Genomic DNA, 24795 nt, shown 5'->3' on the forward strand with positions numbered 1-24795 from the left:
ATCAGGGCTCACAAGGCCAGTCCTGAGGTCAGCCAAAGTCTTCCCTGACTACAGGAGTGGAAGCCTTCCTGAACTCCAAGCCTTAGTAGGACTAGAGGTATCAGTGCTGTTTCTCAGCTTCAAGTCATAAGGTTACTTTAGGACTACAAATCCCAGAATTCCTCATGGGAACCCAAGAGAATTACAAATCTCAGCGAGTCTTAGCTTCTGAAAACAAATAACCACACTACGGTCTATGTGTCTGACCACCTACCCTGAAGGCCTGGGACCCATTCCAAACCCAGCTTTCAGTGTCACAAGTCCCTGCTTGGTTTAAGGCTCAGAGATACTCACGACTACAAAAATAAAATCAGCTGGCAGACCTTAAATGCATAGGACTAAGGCCATGTCCAAGTCTGCATTCCCATTAATGGACACCAAGGCACATGCAAGGGACAGCAGGTGTGGAAAGGTAGCCCTGACAGATGGCCTCCCTCTGGGGTAGGGTGATTTTGTTGTTGGGGAAGAAATTAAAGCAGTTGTGAGAAGTGATCAGGTGCTCATGCGTGCCCCAAATGAGGCCCCAGTCCCCTTCACCAACGAGCTGACTATGAAAAGGACAACAAGTTTTAAGAAAAAACTCTGTGGTTGGGTGTTGGCTAGTGTTTGCTACCTACCTCCTTAAGGTGACAGGGGAACACACAGCCAGAAGAGGTAGGTTTCCAGCAAGGTCCACTCCCAAGACTGGGAGGGAAGAGGTATTTGGGGGGAAGGTGTGGGTGTGCAAAGCCAGTCGCCAGGGGCCAGAAGGCCAGGCCATCAGGTTGAATAGCCCCTCCAAAGGCTGTGCGCCTCCTGCCACCCTCAGCGATGGGAATGCCAGCGGAAAGCGAGACCACGAGACTGCCCCGCAAAGCTTAGAAGCAGGCAGGCCACAGGAGCCGACCAGAGTAGGTCTAGCCCCCTCCCCGCTCATTCCCGCCGGACCCGCCTCCCGAGTGCAGGCTCCTCCCTCTCCCGACACCGACCCCCTCCTCAAGGTCCCCACCCATCTTCAGCCTGCGCACCCGAACAGGCAAAGCCCGGCTCCCCAACCCGTGCTCGGCCTCCGCCTCTTACCCTGACCTGCAGGGCTCCGAGAGCCGATACAGCCCATGGCCGGTTTTCCTGGCACGCTAGCCCGCGCTCATGGCCCGGGCCATTGCCTTGTTGAGGGTCAGGCCGTGGCCACCACCGGGGAGGGGAGGGGAGAGCCCGCGAAAAGGGAGGGGGGTGGGAGCCGCGCGTCCACCACCGCTCCCGGGAGAGGGGAACAGATCGATGACGTATGCGCGGGGGCGTGACCACTGGCGTCACCCACTAAGAGCAGGCGGGGCGAAGACGACGTCATGGCCACGCAGAGGCGGCCTAGGGCTGAAACCAGAGAAATAAACCGGTCCTTTCCTCCCAGGACTGCAGAGAAATCCTTAGGAGGAGAAAAATTCACTGGGCCTGGGTCACCCATTTACACATAAAACCTTTTTTTACTAGACTCATTTTACCAATGAGTGTATTTGTACAATCAGAATGATGAGCAACGGTCAGGGATTCAAATCCACCACCACTGATGGCTCACATTTTAGTTGAGAACTTGAAGCCATGGGTTTCTGCAGATAAGACAGCCTGATACCCAGGGCTTCAAGAGATCTGGATTACTCTTGTAGCTGGCAGGCAAGTGATCACAAAGAAATGGCTTCCTTTCCCCCTCCTAGCCTCCCAATCATGCCCACCCTATGGGCCCAACGCTCCAGGAAACCCCACTCTCCAGCCACCACCACCACCCCACCAACCCCATAGATTATGGACAAGGGAAGAGGCAGGAGGAGTGCCAGGCCACAGGGCATTGCTATAGTGCCAGCTCTGGACAGGAGACTGTCCACCTCTCCATACCTCTTTCTTCAGAGGGAGCGGCCATAAAGCAGAGGCAGTGAGCGTAATTGAATTCATGTTTAATAATTACAGGCACCGTGCCCCCCCCTTATCCCTGCCCAGGCAGCAGCAGGGGTGGTGCGGGGGCTGGGGCATATGCCCCCAGCAGCGAGGACGGCCGTCCCAAGAGTGATTTTCAGAAAATAAAAAAGGACCCCAGGGGCAGGCGATGGTGCCTCCCCCAAGACACACTAAATTTCAAGACTTTATATATAATATATCTCTGTGCCCCAGGGGGAGGAAGGGGCACCTGGCAGCATCCTGGAGGGGGGGCCCCCAGGTAGCCCCAAGCCATCCTGCCTCTTCAGCCACTTTATTAGCTCAGACACACCGCACTACAGGCACCCACTGCCGCCACCACTGCTGCCACCCCCTTTGCAGTCCAGGCAGCTGGCTGGGCCATCCTCGTGTCCATGGGGCTCCAAGTCCCCGGCCCCACCCGCCCTCAGTTGTGGTCGGACTCCTCAGCTTCAGCCTCAGCCTCACGAAGCCACTGGAAGAAGTTTGTGACAGATTTAAGGGCCACGCCTTTGCCCAGCTGCTCAGCAGGGTCCTTGCTACTCTCCCAGCTGTAGAAGGCGTCCTCTTTCACCACATCCTCGTCGTACAGAGTATCAAAGAACATCCTGAGCAGGTCTGCAAACAAGCAGGACATCAGTTAAGAGGCAAGCTGGCTACAACCATCCAAACCATCCCCAGGGGTTTATCTCAAAGAAATAGAGGCAAAAGTGCCACTGTTAAAACAAAGACTTCACCCACCAACTATTTATGGGTCTGACCATTCTTCCAGAGTGACTATATCTCAAACAGAATGCTAATCTCATGATCTAAGAAAAACGTGTGCAGAAATTAATCACTTGGCCACGGAATAAATCTTACAAACCCGCCTAGCCTCAGTTCTGCTATTTTAGCCTTCTCCACACTCATGACACTTAATAAGGAAAATGAAATGCAAACTAAGGCAGAACAATTACTGGTCTAACCCCATCCAGAGTATCAAAGATGCTGTGATGAAAATCAAAGATACATGAGAATAATTACTTCAGTGAACAAATAGACAATGCAAACATCAATCTCCATGACCCTGAGACCAGATGCTGCCCAGCTACCACTACCAACTGTTCTGAAAGGGATCACATCAGAGGTCCCGAATATTGAGAATAATGTGGTACAAAACACAAAATTTTAAAAAATACAAAAAATGTGGACTACAGTCCTTAGTCACCTTCTTAAGTGAACTCACCCCCCATGGCTCAGTTTTCAGTCAAATAGGTCTATTGGGGAATAGCACTATGGGAATATGAACACTTAAAACAATCAACCACTTGAGATAAAAAATAGACATTTACCCCAGAACAAAGTCCAGAAGGCAGGAAAGGTTAGGAAAAAAGAAGGCATGCACACAGGAAGTGGGATAAATGAAGTTTCACTGTGGTGATTGCAACCAACCAACAGATGGAAAAAATGTGCATGAATTGTTGAATGAAAAGCTAATTTGCTCTATAAATCGTCATCCAGTTCACAGGAAGTCTTAAAAAATAATAATATGCAGCATATAGGGAATCACAAAACTTCCAGATCACTCATTCACAAGGAACATTCACTGGCTCCCAAACTCTTTAAATTCTAATTTTCAGTACTTCCACTTCCCACACTCGTCCTGAATACATATATCCTTTTCTGGCCTTCAAGCTTTTATATGTGCTATGTCCTTTACCAGGACCATCCTTTGTCTTCTCACCTTCCTAATGAATTCAAAGCTCAACTCTTTGACTACCTGCTCTGCCCTTTCCTCTTCTACCTCCTGGCTTCTATGTAGCCTTCCCAGACATCTGTCCTGTATTCCCATGAACATAAGCCATTCCATTCACCATACTGCACTCTCCTGTCTTTCTGAAATAAATAGAACACAGATCTAAAGTTCAGAACCGGGTGAAATCTTAAGTCACCTATGAGAAGCCATAGCCACAGAGCAAACACACACAAGTTCACAGCCTCCCAAGCCCATCCCACAGCAAAGTCACGTATCTGAAACCTATGCTCCACTCCAGACCCAATGCCTCCCAACACCTTGGATTACACAATTACACACTTTGTCCTGTGTTTTCTAGCCCAAGTTTCTGCCATGTAAACACAAAAAAGCCCATCCCTTTCAACCACCATTTCTTATAGCCAAAGACAAGATTTTGTCTACATGTGTTTTCCCCAGTCTCAAGGATTCCATGATTTTTAAATCCATATTCTGCCTCATGCTCCACCAAATACTGTCTTTGCCAGGTGACCTGTTTCTATATTCCAGAGGCCCTTGACTTTCAGGTCTGTTCCTATGATACTCTCTAGCAACCAGCAGTCAGCTAAAATTAGCTAAAATGACTCGGTCCTTCATTTCCAGACCCCAAGTTCTCCTTTTGTGTGTAGCTCTGACTCCAGCATGATCTCAGGGTTCTCTCCCAGGCCCTCAACACTCTCCCTAAGGCAACTATCATGATGTGTACATTATCATGTGCCTGCAACTAGCCATCTACCTCCCTTCTCTTCAAATATCCAGCTGTAGTGGTGAGTCTATTTGACCCCCCAACCTCCCAGGGACCACAAAGCCACTACTATGATCAACTCATCTTGATCCAGTGTTCCCCACCCCAGTAAATGATGCCACCAGATCACTTCACTTGCTGAAACCATCCTGGGAGTCATCCTCAACTGACTTCTAATCTCACACTTGCCCTGCTTCCCCAGGCCATTGACACTAAAAGCTATCAATTCCGCTTCATCAACAGCTCTTCCATCTGCTCATTCCTCTCCCAGCCCTACTGCCAACAGGTCACTGCCAACATGTTGCTGGTGGGCTCTGCTGCCACACCACCTCAGCCCGTTTCGGACCAGTAATAGCCAAAATAACCATAAAACAAAACATCAAGTTTTTTATTCCCTGCTTAAAATCCCACAAAGGCCTTTCATTACCTACCGGATAAAGTCGAGGCTTCCTATGGCTCACATGGCCCTGCATGACCTGACCTGCCTCTCTCTCTCTCATCACATCCTGCCTCACTTTTGACTGTTGTCCCCTCTCACACTGGCCTTCCTTGATTGAATGTTTTTTTCCATCTCCTCCTCCCACCACATGACTTAGTAATTCCTGATGACCTTCCCTCAGAATAGGTGCTACTTCCCCACAGAGAGCACCTGGGCAGGGCTTATCTTCCAACCTTCATCAAACTTGTTATGGACTCAACGGCAGTCTTTGCCAGGTGAGTACAAGAATTATGCTTGGCTTTGTCACTAACATCCCAGTGCCTGACACACATGTATTTACTTAATGAATTAACAGATAAGTTTGCCTAAACTTCAATCTTCTAATATGGAATATGGGGATATCATCTACCCTAACAATAACTGGGAGAATTAAATCAGAAACCAAGGTAAGCACAGTATCTCAGCTCTGTGACAGATGGAGGGGCACGAAATACCTAGGAAATGGTTTTAACTTATCATCTCTGCACTCTTGACATCTAGTCAATTAAACTTCTCAGGTAGGTAAGGAAACAAAGGTAGGGATAGGAGAGAATCAAACCCTAGGGGCATTTTGCTCTCTGAAGACTGGCTTTCTAGGGAAGGTCACATCACCATCACGCCTGCTGTCTAGCAGCCCCTCCTCCCTAGGGCCTGGCTCTTACTGGCAGGCTGCTCTAAGGTCATCATAAGGGACTGGAGGGCGTAGAGTGCCTGCAGCTCCTTCTGCTCATCACACAGGTACTTCTGGAGCAGTTTCGCTCGTGCTTTCAGCACTGCAACATCCACTCGGAAGGGAGTCTCAACTATAGGAAAAAAAAGGGAAGACTGTTCCCTTAGCCCAGAACTAGGAAGCAAAGACAAATCACTCCCCCACCCCATCCATTTGTCTTGCCCCCAGCCACCTCAGCTTTTCTTACAGATAATTGCAGAATAGCAGACAGTTGTCATGAGGGCTCGAACTAGAATGTTGGATGCTAGCTGCTGCTCACTCAGGTTGGCCTGTGCGGAAGGGGAAACAAACGGTGCGTGAGTTCTTAATTGTGACCTTGAGTACCTATTCTTGCTATCCAACCCACTCCTCCCATGCCATGTTGTTATTGCTAGCTGACTTCAAGTTAATTCTGACTCATGGTGACCTCATGTGTGTGCAGAGTAGAGCTGTCCTTCATAGGGGTTTCAAGGCTCTGACCTTTGAAAGCGTATCACTAGGCCTGTCTCCCAAGGCACCTCTGGGCAAGTCAGAACTACCTTTGAGCTAGTAGTTGAGTGTGTTGAACTGCCTGTGCCACCCAGGGTCTTCTCCACCGCTCCCCCCCACCCCCATACACCAAAAGCCCCGTTCTCATCCCACTCCCCTTATAACCAGGACAAACATACCTCTATCCACTCACACACCCGCTCATTATTGCTCCCTTCCTTTAGCAGTTTCTCCAGCTGCCTGCTCAGCTCCTCTGAGGGGATAGACCTCTGGCCAGGGGCTTCTGACTCCTCTCCCAGAGTATACTCCACCTTCTGCAACCAAAAACACCCAACTGAGAGTCAAGGTGCATCATGTGAGGGAGGATAAAGGAAGGGAAAGAAGAATGCCCAGCCCAAAATGCTAGAATTAATTCAAGTTCCACACCTGTTTAGTGACGAATGCACCAATGTCCTGACCTTCAGGAAGAAATTCCTTCCAGCTGAGCCCAGCCTCTTGCCACAGTGTCCCCACCTTTTTGGATCCCTGGAAAACACAAAACCTGCTCAACAGCCCTTTCTTTCTCTTCAAGAACCTACCAGCTCCATATCATTCATCCAACAAATAGTTACAGAAAATCCACTGTCTGGTAGGGGCTATAAAGATGCTGTCCTGTCCCTCCATGTCTATAGCCTTGTGCAGGGACCAGACATCAGTCAAACAGCCACCCAAACAAACAAGAATGCACCCACCACAGTATTTTAAGACTATAAGTACCAGCTGCATCTAGTTTCTGACTCAAGGCAACCCTTACGTGTCAGAATACAACTGTACTCTATAGAATTTTCAATGACTGATTTTTCAGAAGTAGCTTGCCAGGCCTTTCTTCTGAGGAGTCTCTGAGAGGACTCAAATCACCAACACCAACCTTTTGGCTAGTATGGAGACTAGTTAAGATTTGCCCCACCCAGCAAACTCCTGCTGTTTTAAGTCTTGGGTGAGGGGGAAAGCCCTCTAGGCAAGGCACCAATTTGCTTTCACAATATTCCCTAAGAATTGCTGGATCTCAGAAAGGTAAACAACCACATCCTAAAACCTCATCCTAATCTCTCCTATACCCCCAGCCCTTAAAACAGCTTGGCTTTTCATCACTCCATGGAATAGGATGGCTTCCAACAAGACTGCTTATTTGGTTCCTGATTTCTGAAAATTTTAGAAGCAGGTCACAAATACTCAAAAAAAGTCATTCGAGCTTTAAGAAGCAAGAGACCTTAACATCTTACACTTGCCAGTCACCATTAACTTTCACAAAGCTGCTTTACTTCACCAAACAGATAGGCTTTTGCAAGCCTAGGGTACTCAGACACCCTACTATATTTCAGTTTTTTATGGTGTCACTTTACTGTTTTGAAGTTTATTGGGAATAATGACATCAGATAACTCAGCTCATAACTTTTTGTAAGACACCCAGTTTTTCACATTGTGTTAAATGTTGTCAAGTTCATGATTCTGTAGAGAGAGCTTCCAGGGTTTCCGAGACTATAAATCTTTAGAAAGTCTCATCTTTCTCCCACAAAGCAGCTGATAGACTCAAACTACTGACCTTGCAGTTAGCAGCTGATTTCATACCCCACTATGTTACCAGTGCTCCTTTATAATCTATAGTACCTTTTATATCAATGAAACATGTAATTTTTTATTGCTTTTTCTAAACCAAACATCACCGTGGTACTTACTTCTAACCCAAAATGTTAAAGTTATTATGTTGTACAAAGAACAACTCCTCCAAATTCAAAGCCTCAATTTTCTGTACTACACCCAATCTGCCTTTCCCCATCGTTATGCTTTTACACTTGCTAATCACCAATAACTTTCACAAAGCAGCAACCTTCCACAAAAGCCTCATCTTCACCATCACCTAACAGGTAAGTCTTTGCAACCTCACAGTACTGTTACTTCACTTCATACTATTTTTATTAAACTATCATTTCTTCTTTCTCTGCCAACTAGGTTCCTAATTGATTTATTCACCACTGTGCTCTCAGCGCCTAATATATAAACATGATAGTCAAAAAATGCATGCATGACTAAATGAATCACAGCCAACCAATCATGGGTCAGAATCTTTGATTCCCCTCCAGCCTCGACCAGAACTGAAGATACAAAACCCATCTGAGGGGGACTGCCAACTTGGACATTTCCTCTCCCAAGTACCATTACCCCTACCCAAACAAAGGACCATGAGGCCTCAGGATCACACAAGCAGTTCAAACCTCAGTGGAACCAGAGTCCCCATCATGGTGCCCTGTGACAGGCCCACACTCACCATGCTTTTGCACAGGAGCCCCAGGATCTCCAAGAGCAGAGAAGCAGCCTTGCCCAGGGGTCTCAGAGGTCTTGTAATCTCCCTATAAGAGAAAAAAACTCCCAAGTATTGAGAGTTTACAAACCCTGTTACCACTACCCCTACCCCTTCTCCCTCTTTAATCCCAGGTATCCGATCTTCCACACCTCACTGCCTTCTCCTCTCCTTCTAGTATCTTTAGAACAAAACGAAAACCAAACCCAATGCCGTCAAGTCAAAACTGACTCAGAGACACCACAGGACAGGGTAGAACTGCCCAGTAGGTTTTCCAAGGCTGTTACCTTTACAGAAGCAGACTGCCACATCTTTCTTCTGTGGAGCAGCTGGTGTGTTCGAACTGCTGACCTTTTGGTTAGCAGTGAAGAACGTAACCATGGTGCCACCAGGGCTCCTTCTCCTGTCTTCACCTACCGTGAATTCCATCAAGGGGGCTTACCTGAACAACTCCCCCATGGGCACCCCACCTTCCTGCAGAATGGGTGTTACCAGTTCCGCCAGGTAGAGCCACACGTGGGGGATGTCAATTTCCATGTCCTCAGCTAATTCCAAGATTTCATGTAGCCTACAGTGAGAAATCAGAGTCAAGGTATTCTAGAGAAGATGCCATAGCCACCTTTCTGGATAACTTAGCATGGCTAAAGAAAGGATCAACTGTGGAGTGCTGCAGGAACATTTTCTATCTCTCATCCTCAGGTGGTTCACATCTCCCACCCCCACGAAAAGGAATGCTGACCAGAACAGTTGAGGCAACTAAACTTTTTACCCAAGGTCACTACAAGGGACTGGAGGGTGTAGAGCACCTGCAGAGGTTGCGACAAAGCAGGAGAGGTGAAATCTGTGGGTATGCCAAAATGGGCTGGCCTACCCTTGGTAGTACTGAGCAGTGGAGAGGTGCCCAGCACAGAGCAGTTGGTGCAGCAGCTGCCCCATGTGCTCACGAGCAACGGTGCTGCGCTCCAGCGTGGACTCGATGCCATGCCGCACAAAGATGAAGAGGAGTAAGGGGGATGCCAGCTCTTGCACACATTGTACTGCCTCCTACAGTGGGAGCAGGATCAAACATAGGAAGAGGGTCACGGTCTGACCCAGACTCCATACCCCATGATGTCAGCCCACTTCTCCTCAATCATTCAGAACCCCCCACCCCTACCTACCTTCATGTCATTGAGATGGAGGTATTCCTCAATGATTGCCTTAGATTTCTTCTCCATCTCTTCCTCAGAGAGTGCGGCCTTTGTGGGGCTTACTGGGGGCAAGGTGGCTTCTCGCTTCACTATGGAAGAACATAAAACAGAACCTCTGCAATTCTAGTCTTCATAGCAAACAAAGTCCAGAACTCTCAAAACTGTCTGGGGACCAACTCCTCCCCAACCAGCCAAACATTCCTCTCCCAGGCCCTCACCGGCATCCCGCCCACGGTCTCGATCCTCTGTGAGGCTAGCTGCCTTGCGCAGTCCCTCAGGCTGGGTGGGCCGCTCTCTACTCCGCTCCTCCACTTCCTTGCTGAAGCTCCGCTTCGTGGCAGGAGCACGTGCACGATCAAGTCGGTCCCCACGGTCACCTCCCCGTTCACTCCGCTCTAGGCGGTCTCCCCGGTCCCCAGCTTTCTCGCCTCGTTCTCGACTCAAGCTACTCCTAGAAGAAAGACAGGCACATTGTCCCCCATCATCAGCACTGCCCAGGTTCTCACTCATGCTATCACTCCACATGCAGAACAACTGCTGAAACCTGTTCTTGGCATTAAGACCATCCCCTAAGCCCTATGAAAACCAGAGCACTGAGGAAACCTCACCTCTGTACCACACGTCTGTTATCTGTGCTTTCTGTGGGTACTGCTTGTTGGAGGGCTGAGTAGCGATTCAAGGTACTAGTAGCTGGACGAGAAACTTCTGATGCTAGAGAGGCAGAGACACTAGATTAAACTCTATTTCTACTTTCTTGCACCCTATCTCTTACTCTGGAGTCCTGGTGTGGTGCCTAGGCTAAGCACTGTACTGCTAACAAGGTTGGAGGTTCAAACCCACCAGCTGCACCTTGGAAATCCTTTACAGGGTCACTATGAGTCAGAACTGACTCGACAGCATTTAACATTTACTTCCCAATTTAGGATACTTGGTTCCAACCCCTAATGAAAGCAGCTCAGCACCCCCAGTCCCAAGTACATTACAGAACCACCTTATATTGAAAGTCTCCCTTGCAAACAAGGCTGAGACCTCAAGATGACTCACATTAATAACCCCCTCCCCTCCTTCTTTATAGTGGCCTCCATACCTCCATCTGAGGGCTTGGCTCCTGACCCTCCACTGCTGCCCTTGCCCCAGCTCAGTCGCCCTCCAGGTGCAAAGAGCTGGTTATTAGAATCAATGGAGCCAGGCTGAGCAAAAGTAAAGAGAGTAGTCAGGATCTGACCTGGTCCAAGCCCCATCACATACTGTGAAATGGCCTCAAGCAGAGATCAACTAACTTTTCCCAAGAATCAAGACAGTAAACATTTGCAGACCAATCTCTTTTGCACTACTCAACTCTGCCATATTGTAGCATGAAAGCAGTTATCAATGACACTTAGGAAATGGAGGGGCTAACATTCAAATGAGTGATCAATGCTTGACCCTACCACGCACTCCAGGCCCATACACCATCCTTACCTTCGTGATCTTGGTGATTCGTGAGGTGTCAATAGGGCGACTACCCTTGCTGATAGGGACTGTGTTCCAGCCACCATCATCCACAAGTGGAAGTCCACGACCTGGGACAAAAAGGACATACTGGGATAAGGAGCACATCTCAACCCTTCCTGAGTTAACACCACCCCTCCCCCTTCCTCAGATCCTCAGTTCCATCATGGGGTCTCAGTGGCCCAGACACGTGGCACTAACAGGAAGTCATCAGTGGAAAGCACAACTTTCAGTTCCTTGTTCCCCTCTCAACCTCAGCCTCAAACTCACTGATGGGCGGGCCTGGGGGACCACCTCGACGCTTGTCATTGCCCTTAGCCATGAGCTGCTGCACTTTGATATGCTCCCGATGTTCCTCCATCTCGGCCTCCTTATGAATCTGATCAATGGTCTTGGGACCCTGGTCCCCTCGGCGTGGCACCCAATTGCTCTGTGGAGACAAGTCAGTTGAGTCGCAGGACAATCACCTTAGGGAGAGCCTGAAAAGGAAGTGCTAGGAACAGGGAACTGTGGAGTCAGAGGTTCAAGAGCAGGAGTGGAAAAAGGATGAATACCCGTCGCAGATCCAGCACATCCTGTAGCATAAAGCGAATGCGGGATGATGTCTTCTTTTCCTTAATGATTTTTTCCATCTGGTTGAAATACTGATCCATTCGAGGCTGAAGCAAAGCAAAGAGCACTCTTAATACCTCAAATCCAACTGCAGACTCTCACCTCCATCACTGTGGTTCAAGGGTCCAACAAGGAGAGTAGCAGTGGCTTGGACCAGGTCAGATCCTGACTACTCTCTTTGCCTTTTGCTCAGCCTGGCTCCATTGATCCTTACAGACTTCAACCCATCTTCCTCCAACATGCAAGGTCTCCTAGTATCCAGGAAACCTACCTTGGCTTTCTCAAAGTCCAGGTCTTTTCCAATAGTGGTGAGCAGACGGCAAAGGCATTCAAGGGATTCTTCATCATGGTTCTTAAGTAGTTTGACTACACAGTCATGCATTATCGCCTCTGTTAACATCTTCAGCTTAAACAACTCCCCAATAAACTTGATATTCCCAAGAGAGCGCCGCCGGGCTATGTCTCGAGCCTCTTCCAGCTCTTCCTTCAGACGCCCCCGTTCTTCTGCCTACCAGTCACACAAAGACAGGGAATCATGTCAGGAAAGTACTCAGCCACACCATAAACCCTTCTCCTCTGCTTTCTGGAAGCACACATGTCCTGAGGCAGAGACACACCCCTGCCCACTACAACAGTATTAATATCCCACTTATGCCCACCCCAGACCCTACAGCTGAGTAGCCTCTAGATGTCCAGGTGGAGGATGTGGCAAACGGGTAGAATGGGTAGTGGTCTTCTCTCACCGTAGCAGCTTCATCCATTTCCTTTTGCTTCTTTTCAAAAACTTCATCATCATCTTTGTCTTTCTCAAACTCCTTTTGACACCGATTCAACAACAGTTTTCGGAAATTCACAGTCACTGTTGGCTTTTCTGTAGTGGGCACTTTCAGCTATAAGTCAGAAAACACCATACTCAAGACTAAGCCAGAGCAATAAGGGTCCTCTTACAACAACACTTGGTGCCATTAAGTAGATTCTGGCTCACGGTAACCCTATATGTTTCAGAGTAACACTACTCAGTAATTTTTATGGAAGCAGATGACTAGGCTTTTTCCACAGAGCTGCTAGATGGACTCAGATTGTCTACACTTAAAATTACTAGTTAAGCACCTAAAGGCCCTCTAGGAGACTTTTAACTGCCTGACCCAGGAAGACCCTCTGGCCCTAGCTCTGCCCCCTCCTAACTACTGTCAACAGCAAGAGAATCAAGACGCTTGACTCAAAGGAATCTTTGGAAACAGGAGTGGGAGGCTACACCATAAAATGTGAAACAGCGGGTTTAAGAACAGTGAAAACTAACCGCCATGAGGCAGCGGCACATGTTGGCATAGGCCACAGAGAAGTTGGGCTCTGAAATGGCCTTCTCGAAGATGAGGTCGATGACGCCTTTGAGGCGTTCCTCAGTGTCGATGGCCAGTTGCGTCACCTGCTTCATCAGCTGCTGGAACATCTGGGGTGTCAGCTTATTCAAGATGGAGCGCACCCTGCGGAACAGGTCCTGGGAAAGCAGGGGGACAACAGAGAAGAAAAACAAGACCCAATGAGGTTCTCAGAACAGAGGTCACTGTAGGGACAAGAAAGGGTGGGAACTTCGGTACATGCTGGTGGTTAAGTAAGGACAAAATCAAAGAGCAAAAGTGCCTCAGAGGACAGAGAAGGAATGGGCACAAAAAGCAAGACTTGGCCAGTACCTGGGTTTTGCTTCCATCCGCATCCTCTTCCCCCCGGTCTTTATCAGCTGCCGTCCGCTTGCTGCTGGGTTTCCAGGCCTTCTCCGCTTTATTCAGTTTTATATCTTCAGACATTAACACTGTGGCAATGATCTTACGTGGTTCCTTTCGGGGGCCCTGCTGAGAGCGCCGGGGTCCCAGACTAGCCTGCTAATACGGGAAAACAAGAGAAAACACAGAAGTAGTCAGTACGACACTAAGCCTGCCACAACTCTAGGACTTAATCAATCCTCAAATCTCCCAACATCTCAAATCTCCCTATTTAAGACACAGGGAGCCATTCACCACACCCCACTCCCATCAGCCTCTAGGCATTTCCACTCACCGGTCCTCGGGGCAGCTCCCCACCTGGCCCACCCCTTGGGGGCCCACGGGTGCTAAGAGCTGGTCGGCCAAGGTTGGCAAAGGATGGAGTGAAGTCTGGGCCACAGTTTATGCCTTGTAGTCTAGTGGGATCCAGTGGCCGCAGTGGTGTCTTATTGGCCTGCAAAGGAAACAAGGATGGTATGAGAGACTAGGGCTGCTAACCACTCCTTCAGAATTTCATGAAGTCCCAACTTCCACTCCCCACTTTAAGCCCACCAACCTTGTCTAACACCACATCACTGATATGGGGCAAGCCCTCTGGCTTCTGCAAACTGGCAAAGATGAACTGAAAGCCAAGCAGGAATTCTCGGTCATAACGTTTTTTCTCTTCAAGGTTTAGAGGCTTCCACTGATCTGCAAGGAAGAGAGAACAAGGCAATCATACCTGTCTCCTGAGGTCCTAACAATACTACTCAGCAACTCTCAGTCCCTCCTTATACATACCTGACTTATATTCATACTTCTGTTCCCCAGGCTGGATGTTCTCAGCATTGTGAATTGTGTCTTCCTTTGAGTCCCAAGTCTCATCTGTTTCCTCAGGCCGTGGGGGCACACTGCTGCCCTCAGTCTCTGGGCCTGGATTATTGACTACAGGAGGCTGATTTTCAACCTCTGGTATTCCTGGGTTCACCTGAAACCATAGAGCATCCAGGTTTAGTTGCAAAACGACCACTTTCCATACCCAAACTCTACCCTCTCCCCCTCCACGATTTTCTGTTCCCTTACCTCCTTGAAGGCATCTAGAAGGTCTCCCACAGCTTCCTTCTTATTTAGCTCCTTAATTTTCCTTCTCTTCTTTGGCACAGACACTGCCACTTTTTAGAAGTTTAAAAAAAAAGGAAGGCAAAGGTAGAAAGAATCTAATGAGTACTCTTAACCCCCAGGAAAAATGAAGAGCAGTCACAGTACAGTATCTCCATGTCCATCACACCCTCTCTAGGCTGACAATTCCTTAATTAGCTCTTTGGTTCCATCACAGGGCTTCTATGACCCAGACACAAGATGGCACAAATGGTAGGTCATCAATGGAGAGGAGCCACACCCTCCCCTCTCCTCCCCTTCACCATTCCACCACACCTTACCTTGGGTGGCTGCTGCTGCTGCTGCCGCCTCCAAATTCTGGGACAAGTGGCTTGGGGCAGAGGTACTCTCTTGGGGGCGCAGTTCCTCTCCTCCCTTCTCGCCATCAACTTCTCCTTCCTCCTCCTCCTCCTCTTCTTCCATCTCCTCCTCCTGGACAGGGGAAGCAGCTGAAGACGCCATGGCTAGAGGGGCAGTGAGGGCGGTGGGGGGAGTCGCTGGTGCAATAGCCTCCTGGACCTCCTCCTTTGGCTCACTGACTGGGCTTATGTCCACAGCTGGTGGTGAGGGGGCTCCATTGAGCAGTTCCTCAGGTTGGGCAGTTGGAGCAATGGGCACAGGGGATTCAGAAGGGCAAGCCGGAGATGAGAGAGCAGCACGCTCTGGGCTCAGCTCCGTTTCTGGTTCTGGATCCTCAGATGGAAGCACGCCATTTGGCTCATGAAGAGATGTGAGGTGGGGGAGAACCTGTAGAGAGCTGGAAGGGAACTCAGATGCTGGAACTTGCTTGCTAAGTGTCATTTCTACCTCCAGTATGGGTTCAGAAAGGGTAGTGGGTTCCGGTGAGACACAATATGGCTCCCCAGTTTCACGGGGTATGGGGGTTGATTCTTCTACAGACATCTGTATCATCCCCGTTGTCATAGTGTCTCCAGGAATAGAGAGGACTTCAAGATTAGGCTCAGACCCTGGTTCCAAGATTGGAGGTGGTGACGGGGTTGGAGACGGTGATGAAGGCTGGGATTCTGAAGGGCTGTGCTCTGGGCCAGGGAGTCCTGGCCGACCCCCAATGATTGCTCCCTGTGACCTGTCATCTGTACCACAGGCAGGAAGATAAAGGAATTAAAGGTTAAGTCCTTCTTTTCACACACACCCCTTAATCTTATCCCACCCAACCTATTTCCCCTTCTCATGCCAAATTCTCACTACCTGAAACCTAAGTCATTCTTCTCTGGCACCCAGTTCAAATCATGCCCCTCTCTAGCATTCTGCCACACTCCTTGTTCCCCATAAAAGCTGTCCCACTTACTTACCTGGGCGGACAATGACAGCAACCTGGTGTGTCTCCCCATTAGCTTGAGGCTCCAGACCACCTCCCGTCTGCAAGACAGAAAGGGTTACCAAGTATATACCCTGAAGAATCTCCAGAGCCTTTCCTAGAGCTATCTCTACTTTAGCTCTGCCTGGAAATGCAAGAAAGCAGGGACATAAAGCCCTTAGTAAAAGAAAAGAATCAAGGACTTGGTTGCCAGGGCAGAACAGCCATCCAAGCCAGGGCCATCACTTTAAGAGTAGGCAATACCTGGGGAGGGGTGGGAGTAGAGGCAGTGCGGGCCCCAGACATGATCTCCTCTGTGATATCCTTCCCTCCTTGATTTGGATCTCGAATTCGGATCTGAGGAAAGAAAGCTACAACATGAGTAGGGAGCCCATGTCTCTATACCCTGCCCTCACTAAGACTCCAAGCCACCTCCCCACCCCCCACTAAAAAGCAGGCAGGTGGGTGCTAGCACACCCATGAGTTCTACTGTCAAGCCATCTGGCTGCTCTTGTAGTCCCTGCCCTGGCCCCCACCCTAGGACACCCTTGACCTCATAGAGCTGCCATACATCACAATGCCCCTCCCTCCCTCACCCCTGCCCCACCAGCAGTCCCCAAGTCACTAACTGCACTTGATAAGGCCCAAGACCCCCATCTAACACCCATCCGGGCTCACTTGTGGCTAGTCTGCCTGATCTCTGGGGGCAGGGCCCAGATCCAGTGGGTGGAGCAAGGGTGACTCAGCGGCTTCCCCAGCCCTGGCACCCTATTCTGGGCACCACGCCCAAGGCTTGAGGACTAGGCAGAGGCGGAGGCCTCAAGAGCTTCCAGGACTGAGGGGGAAAGGTGGAGGGAGAAGGCAGGGGGGTGGAACCACAGAAAACAAACGATTTCCAAAGGCAAGTCACCAGAAACTTAAAACCAAGCAGAGTTCTTGTGGACCCCCAGAGCCCAGGTCTCAGGAATTCCCCAGAAGTCACTTGTCTTCCCATGAGCTTCCACACTGAAATCTGAGTGCTCTACAAAGAACCCAGGCACTCCACAGAACCCCCCCACTCTCTGACCATTTACCCTGAAGATCTTCAAGTTCCTGATCCCTACCCACAGTATTCTGGAACTCCTGACCTTGGTTTCTCCCCTTCCCAGATGTCCCAGAGTCCCTTGCTGCTATACTCACCGTCTTACGTTCTCTCTTGGGTGCAATTGGGGGTGGCTGGTTCATCAAAACTGGGGTGGGGCCCACACCAGCGGGAAACTGCTGCACGCCTTGGGCTGGGTAGTAGGCGCCAGCTTGAGGGGGAAGGGGGAGATGGACAGGAAGAATGGTGGCAGCGTCAGGGCCCAACCATATACAAATGCCTGCTTCAACCCCTCCCACCCCTAGAACCTCTCATCACACACAGGCGGCCCCTTGCCCTGCCCCGCCCTCCTCCCCCAGGGAATTAGGTGTCTATCAAAGCTGGGGAACCAGTCTGAGCTGCATTTACAAGAATTCCTGACACACACGCCTTGTAGGCGGGCAGTCCTTCCCCACTATACACCAGTTACCCAGAAACCTAAAATCTGTTTCTCTTCTGTATACTAAGACCCTCTGTGTATAGACCACCCCCACCCCCAATGTGAAGGCATTGCTTAACGACTGCTTAATCTGAAACAGCATCAGGTCTTTGGCTACAAATGAACACAAACCAAACTGTCAACCCTACTCCACTCAACTTGACTCCAGTTCTAGTCTCCAGACCTTAGCTAATGGTCAAGAAGATAAAACATAACATTATGAACTGGTCCCAGGATGAAGAAAATATCCTTAACATAATATTGTCTATGGTCTCCAAAGTAGGATATGTTGTTGTTAAGTGCCGTCGAGTCAGTGGTTCCGACCCATAGCGACCCTGAACAGGGTTTCCGAGGCTGTAAATCTTTACGGGAGCAGAGAGCCTCATCTTTCTCCCGCGGAGCAGCTGGTAGTTTCGAACTGTCGACCTTGTGGATAGCAGCCTGATTTGTAACCACTACGCTACCAGAGCTCCTTAAAGTAGGATATGTATTTTTAATATCATCCCTAATTTCCCTGCTTATTTCCACAAATGACAAGTGTGTTATTTGAGTTACGCACACGTATAAACAAGCAAAAAGATACATGTATCAGAGGTACATGCTGAATTTTTTTCCTAACAATTTCCTGATCAAGTAAATTTGGAAACCACTGCCATAAAGGACAGACTAATCCTTTCCTAGACTATAAATAAAAAATAAATACAAAGACCCCCAAATCCCTGTAGACAGGTTCCCCCAAACCATGGAAGGAGTATCAGGGAATGCTTACTGACTGACAGGCCTTCAAGCTGGCACCTGATCCTTATAGTCCCTGTCCTGGAGAGGACTCCAACTTGCTTGGCAATAAGATCAAATCTCCCCTGACTAACGCCAGTTAAAATTTAAGCACCAATCCCTACCACCTATTAACCCTATCATTTGTATGCCCACAGCCACACCTGCCTGGGAAGGGTCTCTGTCTAGAAGTCAGATCAGGTGAGATGCTGCGATGCATTGTCATTTGAATCCCTTCCCTTCTTACCGTAGGTCCCAAACTCTGTAGGGCTTGCACCTGGATAGAAGCTGGGGGCTCCTGGCTGCACGGGGTACTGCTGTGGTGGGACAACATATGTGGAACGCCCCTGGTAGGAAAGAGGGAGAGGAGAGAAAAGGGGTTGAGGGGACTATAAGCACCACATTGACTACAGAGAGAATGTAACAGAGGACAAGAAAGGACAAGTTAATGGACAATGACCAAAGGAAGATCGACCTCGAGAGAGAGAGGGGACTGGAAGGTCAGGGTAGGAGAATGGGGGTAAGGACAAGGTCCTGTGGCTTCCAACTCCCAAGCCTCCAGTCTCACCTGTCCAGGGATGTAGTAGGCCCCCTGGGAGGGTGGGTAGGAGATCTGGGAAGGGATCATCATTACTTGGGATCCAGCAGGGTAGACATGGGCAGCTGGGCCAGGGCGGGCGGGGGCTGCACTCTGCACTCGGGAGGTTGCACTGCTCGGGGGCTGGGCCCGGCTAGGATAGAAGTGCTGTCAGGAAGGAGGAAAGGCAGTTGGCATAGGGAAGGGGAGGATGAGGACAGCAAATGGCCATTCCACAATGTCTCTCGATAGTCGGGAGAGAAGTACTAAGGATATAGGAGCACAGATATCAAACTCTCCAAGACCCACTTGATGGTTAAGTGGCCTCTTATACTCACACATGCCCTTACATATCCAGATACACAGTTTGCATTCTATGTGTTTACTCTCTCGCTGCCATGCACACTCATGTAACCTCCACCGATTAGCCCTCAGCAAAAGCCCAGATGCATCTTGCTGAAGGAAGGCCCTTTCAGGCAAATACTCCCCAGCATGCACCTCTGAACCCTAAGGTACTCAGGAGTTAACCTCTAACATGCAATAGTCTCTAGATATGCACATACTCAGCGAAACTTAGCCACTAACATGCACAGGTCAGTCTTCAACTGACAACCTGGACCATAACCAAGTTCCCATTATAAAGAGCCCCAGTCCCTGTATCTAGCCCATAACTCAGGTGGAAGGTAGGAATGAGGCCAGGAGAACATCCAGGAGTAGGAAAGGAGTATTACCTGCAGAGACCTGAATCCTCCCTGAGAGCACATGGGGACAGGAAAGAAGAGAATTATCCCCAAGGTGATGAGAAGGAAAAAATATGAAAGAAGTAGGCCAAGAATCTTCCCACTTAGGAAGAACTTGGGGAAGAGAGAAAGGAAAGGACCAGCTGGAGCGTCTCTACTCCAAGGAGAAAGCAGGGAAGGGGAATGGCAATCTCCCAGTAAAGGGAGGAAACAAGAAAATTTGCACCAAGGTCCAAAGCACTGCCTCCAGTTTTAAGGGGCTCCAGGTCCCCACCCCACCCCAACCAACTACATACTACCCAAGGGACCAACCATAATCAACAGCGCAAAGTACAGAGCTGCACGAAAAAACATAGAGCAACTGTCAGGAAATTCGGCCCAGGTACAGAGCCTCCAGAGTTTTCATCCTAGACCCAAACTGGCCTAAGGTTTCCACAACTCCCTCCCAGGTCCCCTATTCCCCTCCCCGCAGCCCCTCACCTGGCGGGGCTGAGAAGGCGTGTTCATTTGTGTCGCTTGTGGCGTACTGAACACCACCGGTGCTGTCTGCCCCGGGGGAAACGCTGGCTGAAGGGGGGGGGGGGGGGAAGACCAGAGTTCAGCAAGGGAGGAAATCCAGGTGGGACAGAAACCCAAGATGGTGAAATAAGGGGGAGTAGCTCTGTGGCCAAAAGCCTTAACGGTCCACATACCCCCTTTCCATGACAGCTCAGGGGCCCTGTCTCAATTTGGCAGCAAGCAGCTGCACTTTGCCCTGACACAGATGGGGGTGGGAAAATCCAGAAGTTGGAACCTGTTCCTGATCAGCTACCTGGTCTCTCCCCCACCCATCCCAACCCCCCACCACCACCAGAAAAAATCCACAAAACACAAAACTCACTGCCAGCAAATGGATTCCAACTCATAACAACCCTGTAAGACAGGGTAGAACTGCACTCACAGAGTTTCCAAGATTGTAAATCTTTACAGAAGCTGAATGCTACATCTTTCTCCAAGGAGGAGTGGTTGGTGTGTTTCAAAGGCTGGCCTTTCGGTTAGCAGCTAAGCACTTTAACCACTGAACCACAAGAGTGCCTACCCCACCCCAGTCCTTGCTAATTCCTCAGTTTCCCTCCCTAATTACCTGTGGGAGTCCAGGGGACGGGGCTGGCGGGGGGCCTGTGGGCTGTGGAGCTTTGTTCATTTCATTTGGTGCCACATCAGGGTCCCCCCAACACCTGTTGGGAAACAGTGGAGCTTGGAAAGAGGAAGGGGCCCAAGCTTAAGACAAGCAGAGCGGGTGGAGGGTTGAAGCAAGGGCTGGGTCCAAATCAGAACCGCAGAGGCGCCAAGGGGGTGAAGGAGCATAAACGAGCCAGCCTGTGTTCCCACCAACATGTTAAGTCCGCATCACCTGCATCCACCCCCCTGACCTGAAGAAACAGCCCCTCTCACTCACCCCCTCGATTAAGAATAAGTCCACGGTGCGGCCTACAGGTTCTGGGCATCCGAGGGCCTGGGGTTGGGAGGTGAGGGGTATCAACCTGGCTCCGCGGGGCCCAAGACCAACCAGACCGGAAATTCCAGGTCTCGCTGGCACCAGGCTCCCGGATCACAAATGGAGCTAGCTGCTTCGGCCGTGGCGTCCCCACCCCCCACCCGGGGACACCGGGTTCGGGGCCTGACCCGGGGGCACACAAGATACGCCTGCCGCGGGGTGGCCGCGGGGGCACCCTTGCGGGGCCGAAGGCGATGCCTGCCGCCGCCCGAGACTGGAGGCCAGGAAAGGTGGGGATAGGGCCCTAAAAGGCCTGGCAGGCGGCGGCCGAAGAGCCGGTTTCAAGCAAGTGAGGGTCGGCCTGGAGGGCGGGCGGGGCCGGGGGCTCCTCCCTGCCCGCCGCCGCCGCCCTCCCCTGAGCCCTCCCTGCGCAGCGCCGTCCAGTGCCAAAGAACAACGTGTCACTTCCCGGCGGCCTGGCCGCGACGGGGGGAGGGGGCGGCGGGCCGGGAAACCGTGGTGCCTGCGCCCGAGGGCCGTGGGGCCTCCTCGGGTCGGGCCGAGATGGCACTTCCCGGCCGGCGAGCCCGGTGCCCTCCCAGCCCGCGGGGTCCGCATATTCCGGTCCGCACCCCCACCCAGCAGCCTGGCCAGGCCGGGCCGGGCACACGTGGGCCGGGGATCGGGCCCTGGCGGGCCGGGGCCCGAGCTCGGGTAGTGGGGCCAGGACGCCGGGGCGGCGGCGCAGGGTGGCCGGTCCCGGCTCGGATGGCGGCGGATGCGGGGGGAGGGGGGCCGGGGGGGGGGGGTGAAGGAAGTAGACTGTTATAAAACAGGTTGATGGGTTCAGACCACAGTGGGGGGGCCGGGTCGGGCCCGGACATGGCGGCTTTACCTTCAGTCTCCTTCAGTCCGCGCGGCCGAGCCCCACGCAGCCGCACAGACGTAGTCCACAACCATTTCCGGCTCCCCGCACAGATCCCGCTCGGCGGCCACCGCTTCTCCGCAGGCGCAGCCGGCGCCCCCACGTGATCGGCGCAGAGGGCGGAGCCGCGCCCAGCGGCCCGGCGCCGCAGAGCACATGGGATTTACCCCGCCCCGTCACGTGACAGCCACCGCCAGCCCTCTTGTCCCCTTCCGAACTTTGGAACTCCCAGACAGACCACCCTCTGCGTGTCTGTTCCGAGGTTCTTTAGTTCATTCATATATTGATCAGGCATTTACTGAACGCCTACTAAGTGCGAGAATACTGAAATGAAAGACTTGATCCTGGCTAAAGAAAGCATGGTACAAATATGGAAAGAAATACGATTTATGCAATTTAGGAAAGAATGTAGATTCGATCATTGAAAGACCTATTAATAACAAAGAAGATTGAATGTTACGCTAAAAGGATTGAAACATTCTAACTAGGACAGTAGTAAGTGTAGATTTTTGTTTTCTGCAAAGATCAAACCCTTCCAGGAGGGGCAATTAATCATAGAAAACAGACTCACAGTCAAAGATTTAACCCTAAAATCCCTGCCGGCAGCAACAAAATGAATTTTAATCCAAACTCCAGTGTTTACTACCTTCCTATTTACTGCCTAATCAACTTTGGACAAGTTGTAGGCGCAGTAAGCATTTGACTGCAAACCTCAAGGTCTGGATTCAAACCCACCATTCACTCGCAGGAGAAAGATGAAATTGGCAGCTCTTACGAAGATTTCTGAGTCAAATCTATGGCAATCGGTTTGGTATTTTGGTTTAGTCTGGATCATGTCTGACCTTTAATCACGTGTTTTCACTCAATGATAACATCCAGCTATTTTGAAGATTTTGAGGTTTAAAAAGTAGTTCATTCCATTTTCACAATCATTTCTATGTTTGAGCCCCTTGTAGCCACTGTGTTAATCCACTTCTTTGGGGAGTCTTCTTCTTTTGCAGACCCTTTAATTTACCAAGGGTGATGTCCTTCCCCAGGGACTGGCCCCTCCTGATAACATGTCCAAAATATGTGAACCAAAATCTCACTATCCTTGCTCCTTAGGAGCATTCTGGCTGTATTTCTTCCAAAGCATATTTTTTCCGCTTATTCTAGCAGTTCATAATATATTTAACATTCTTTACCAATACAATAATTCAAAGGCATCGACTCTTCTTTGGTGTTCCTTTTTTATTGTCCACCTTTTGCATTCATATGTTGTTGTTATGTGCCATCGAGTCGGTTCCGACCCATAGCGACCCTGCATAGGGTTTCCGAGGGTGTAAATCTTTACGGGAGTAGAAAGCCTCATCTTTCTCCCGCGGAGCAGCTGGTAATATATAAGGTGATTGAAAATGTCATGGCTTGGGTTGGGTGCACCTTAGTTCTCAAAGTGACATCTTGTCTTTTTAACACTTTAAAGAGGTTTTGCCAATCCATCTTTGATTTCTTGAATGCTGCTTCTGTGGGCATTGATCCTGGATCCAAATAAAATGAAACCCTTGACAACTTCTTTTGTCTGTCCTTTATGATGTTGCTTATTGGTCTAGTTTGTAAGGATTTTTGTCTTCTTTATTTTGAGGTGTAATCCATACTGAAGGTTGTGAGCACAACTGTTGTCAGTTTTAACTCATCGTTTCCCAGAAGTGCTTGATGAGTTTAAACGGCCAACCTTGTGGTTAGCACTCCAGTGCTGCTTATCCTACAGCACCACACCAGGACCCCTGAGCACAATTGTTGTTGTTCTTGTTGTTAAGTGCTATCAAGTTGGTTCTGATTCATAGCAACCCAGTATAAGTTTTCCGAGAAGCAACTGGTGAGTTTGAACCTCTGACTTGGCAGTTCAAACCAACCTTTTGGTCCAGTGCTCATCCTAAAGTGCCACACCCATTCTTTGCAGTTTTATCCAAATTTGCTTTGAACCATGCAGTTTAATTCCTTTGCATAGTCAATAGAACACAGATAAACATCTTAATTCATGTGAAAGTATTTTAAACAGTGCCTAGACTTCTAGCAAAAAGTTTCATTTTATATACTTATCTATATAGTCCACTTGTGGAGTTCTAGTGTGGCACTGCAGGTTAATGCACTGGACTGCAAGGTCAGTTTGAACTACAAAGTTGGTTTGAACCACAAGGTTGGCATTTCAAGCTCACCAGCCACTCCTTGGAAACCCTATACAGAGTCACTATGAGTCAGAAGTCACTCAACGGTACTTAGCAACAACACAGTATACTTGTAACCTGAAAACCAAAAACCCAAACTAGTTGCTAACAAGTCAATTCCAATTCATAGTGACCCCACGTGTGCAAAGTACAGTTTTCAAGGCTGAGACTTTACAGAAGATTATTAAATCTTCCTTCCAAGGTGCCTCAAGTGCCTCATGGGTGGGTTTGAACCATCAATATTACAGTTAATAGTCAAGCATTTAACCATTTGTGCTACCCAGGGACTCCTAAGTAACTTCTGAAGTTAAGAAAACATTTTCTGAATACTAACGATGAACTGGGTGCTTATTACATATGACCTATATAACTTTACTTAATCCTTACATTCTCCTACAGAATAGGTTGTATTACTATTCCCATTGTAAATGAGAAACTCAGGCTCAGAAGAGTCAAATCTAGAACTGGCACTCGGGTCTTGAAAGCCCACTTTTCCTTCTATTACAGATTGCTTCCTGAAGTGCATGATACCATAG

General features: G+C 49.6%; 1 protein-coding gene across 6 annotated transcripts; it reads right to left on the reverse strand.

Moving 5' to 3' along the window:
* Positions 1 to 1946: 1946 nt before the first annotated feature.
* On the reverse strand, positions 1947 to 22204 carry EIF4G1 (eukaryotic translation initiation factor 4 gamma, 1). 6 transcript variants are annotated; one of them, XM_006869775.1, is made up of 34 exons: positions 22026 to 22204; positions 21092 to 21148; positions 20777 to 20870; positions 20134 to 20220; positions 19645 to 19665; positions 18905 to 19081; positions 18584 to 18683; positions 17183 to 17295; positions 16268 to 16360; positions 15999 to 16065; positions 14967 to 15779; positions 14611 to 14699; positions 14329 to 14515; positions 14105 to 14238; positions 13844 to 14002; positions 13480 to 13665; positions 13089 to 13286; positions 12532 to 12678; positions 12060 to 12296; positions 11731 to 11835; positions 11447 to 11606; positions 11147 to 11247; positions 10773 to 10875; positions 10294 to 10396; positions 9904 to 10136; positions 9656 to 9774; positions 9367 to 9539; positions 8938 to 9063; positions 8463 to 8544; positions 6584 to 6682; positions 6337 to 6471; positions 5877 to 5958; positions 5622 to 5762; positions 1947 to 2583 (listed from the first exon to the last, which is right to left on the reverse strand). In XM_006869775.1, exons 3-34 carry the CDS (start codon positions 20834 to 20836, stop codon positions 2393 to 2395), a joined length of 4821 nt encoding a protein of 1606 aa, XP_006869837.1. In that variant the 5' UTR covers positions 20837 to 20870; positions 21092 to 21148; positions 22026 to 22204; the 3' UTR covers positions 1947 to 2392. The 6 variants fall into 6 exon arrangements, with proteins under 6 accessions (XP_006869837.1, XP_006869838.1, XP_006869840.1 ...); XM_006869776.1 differs by lacking the exon at positions 21092 to 21148; XM_006869778.1 differs by lacking the exon at positions 19645 to 19665.
* Positions 22205 to 24795: the final 2591 nt, after the last annotated feature.

Source organism: Chrysochloris asiatica, unplaced genomic scaffold (genome assembly GCF_000296735.1).
Source record: "Chrysochloris asiatica unplaced genomic scaffold, ChrAsi1.0 scaffold00135, whole genome shotgun sequence".
NCBI lineage: Eukaryota > Metazoa > Chordata > Mammalia > Afrosoricida > Chrysochloridae > Chrysochloris > Chrysochloris asiatica.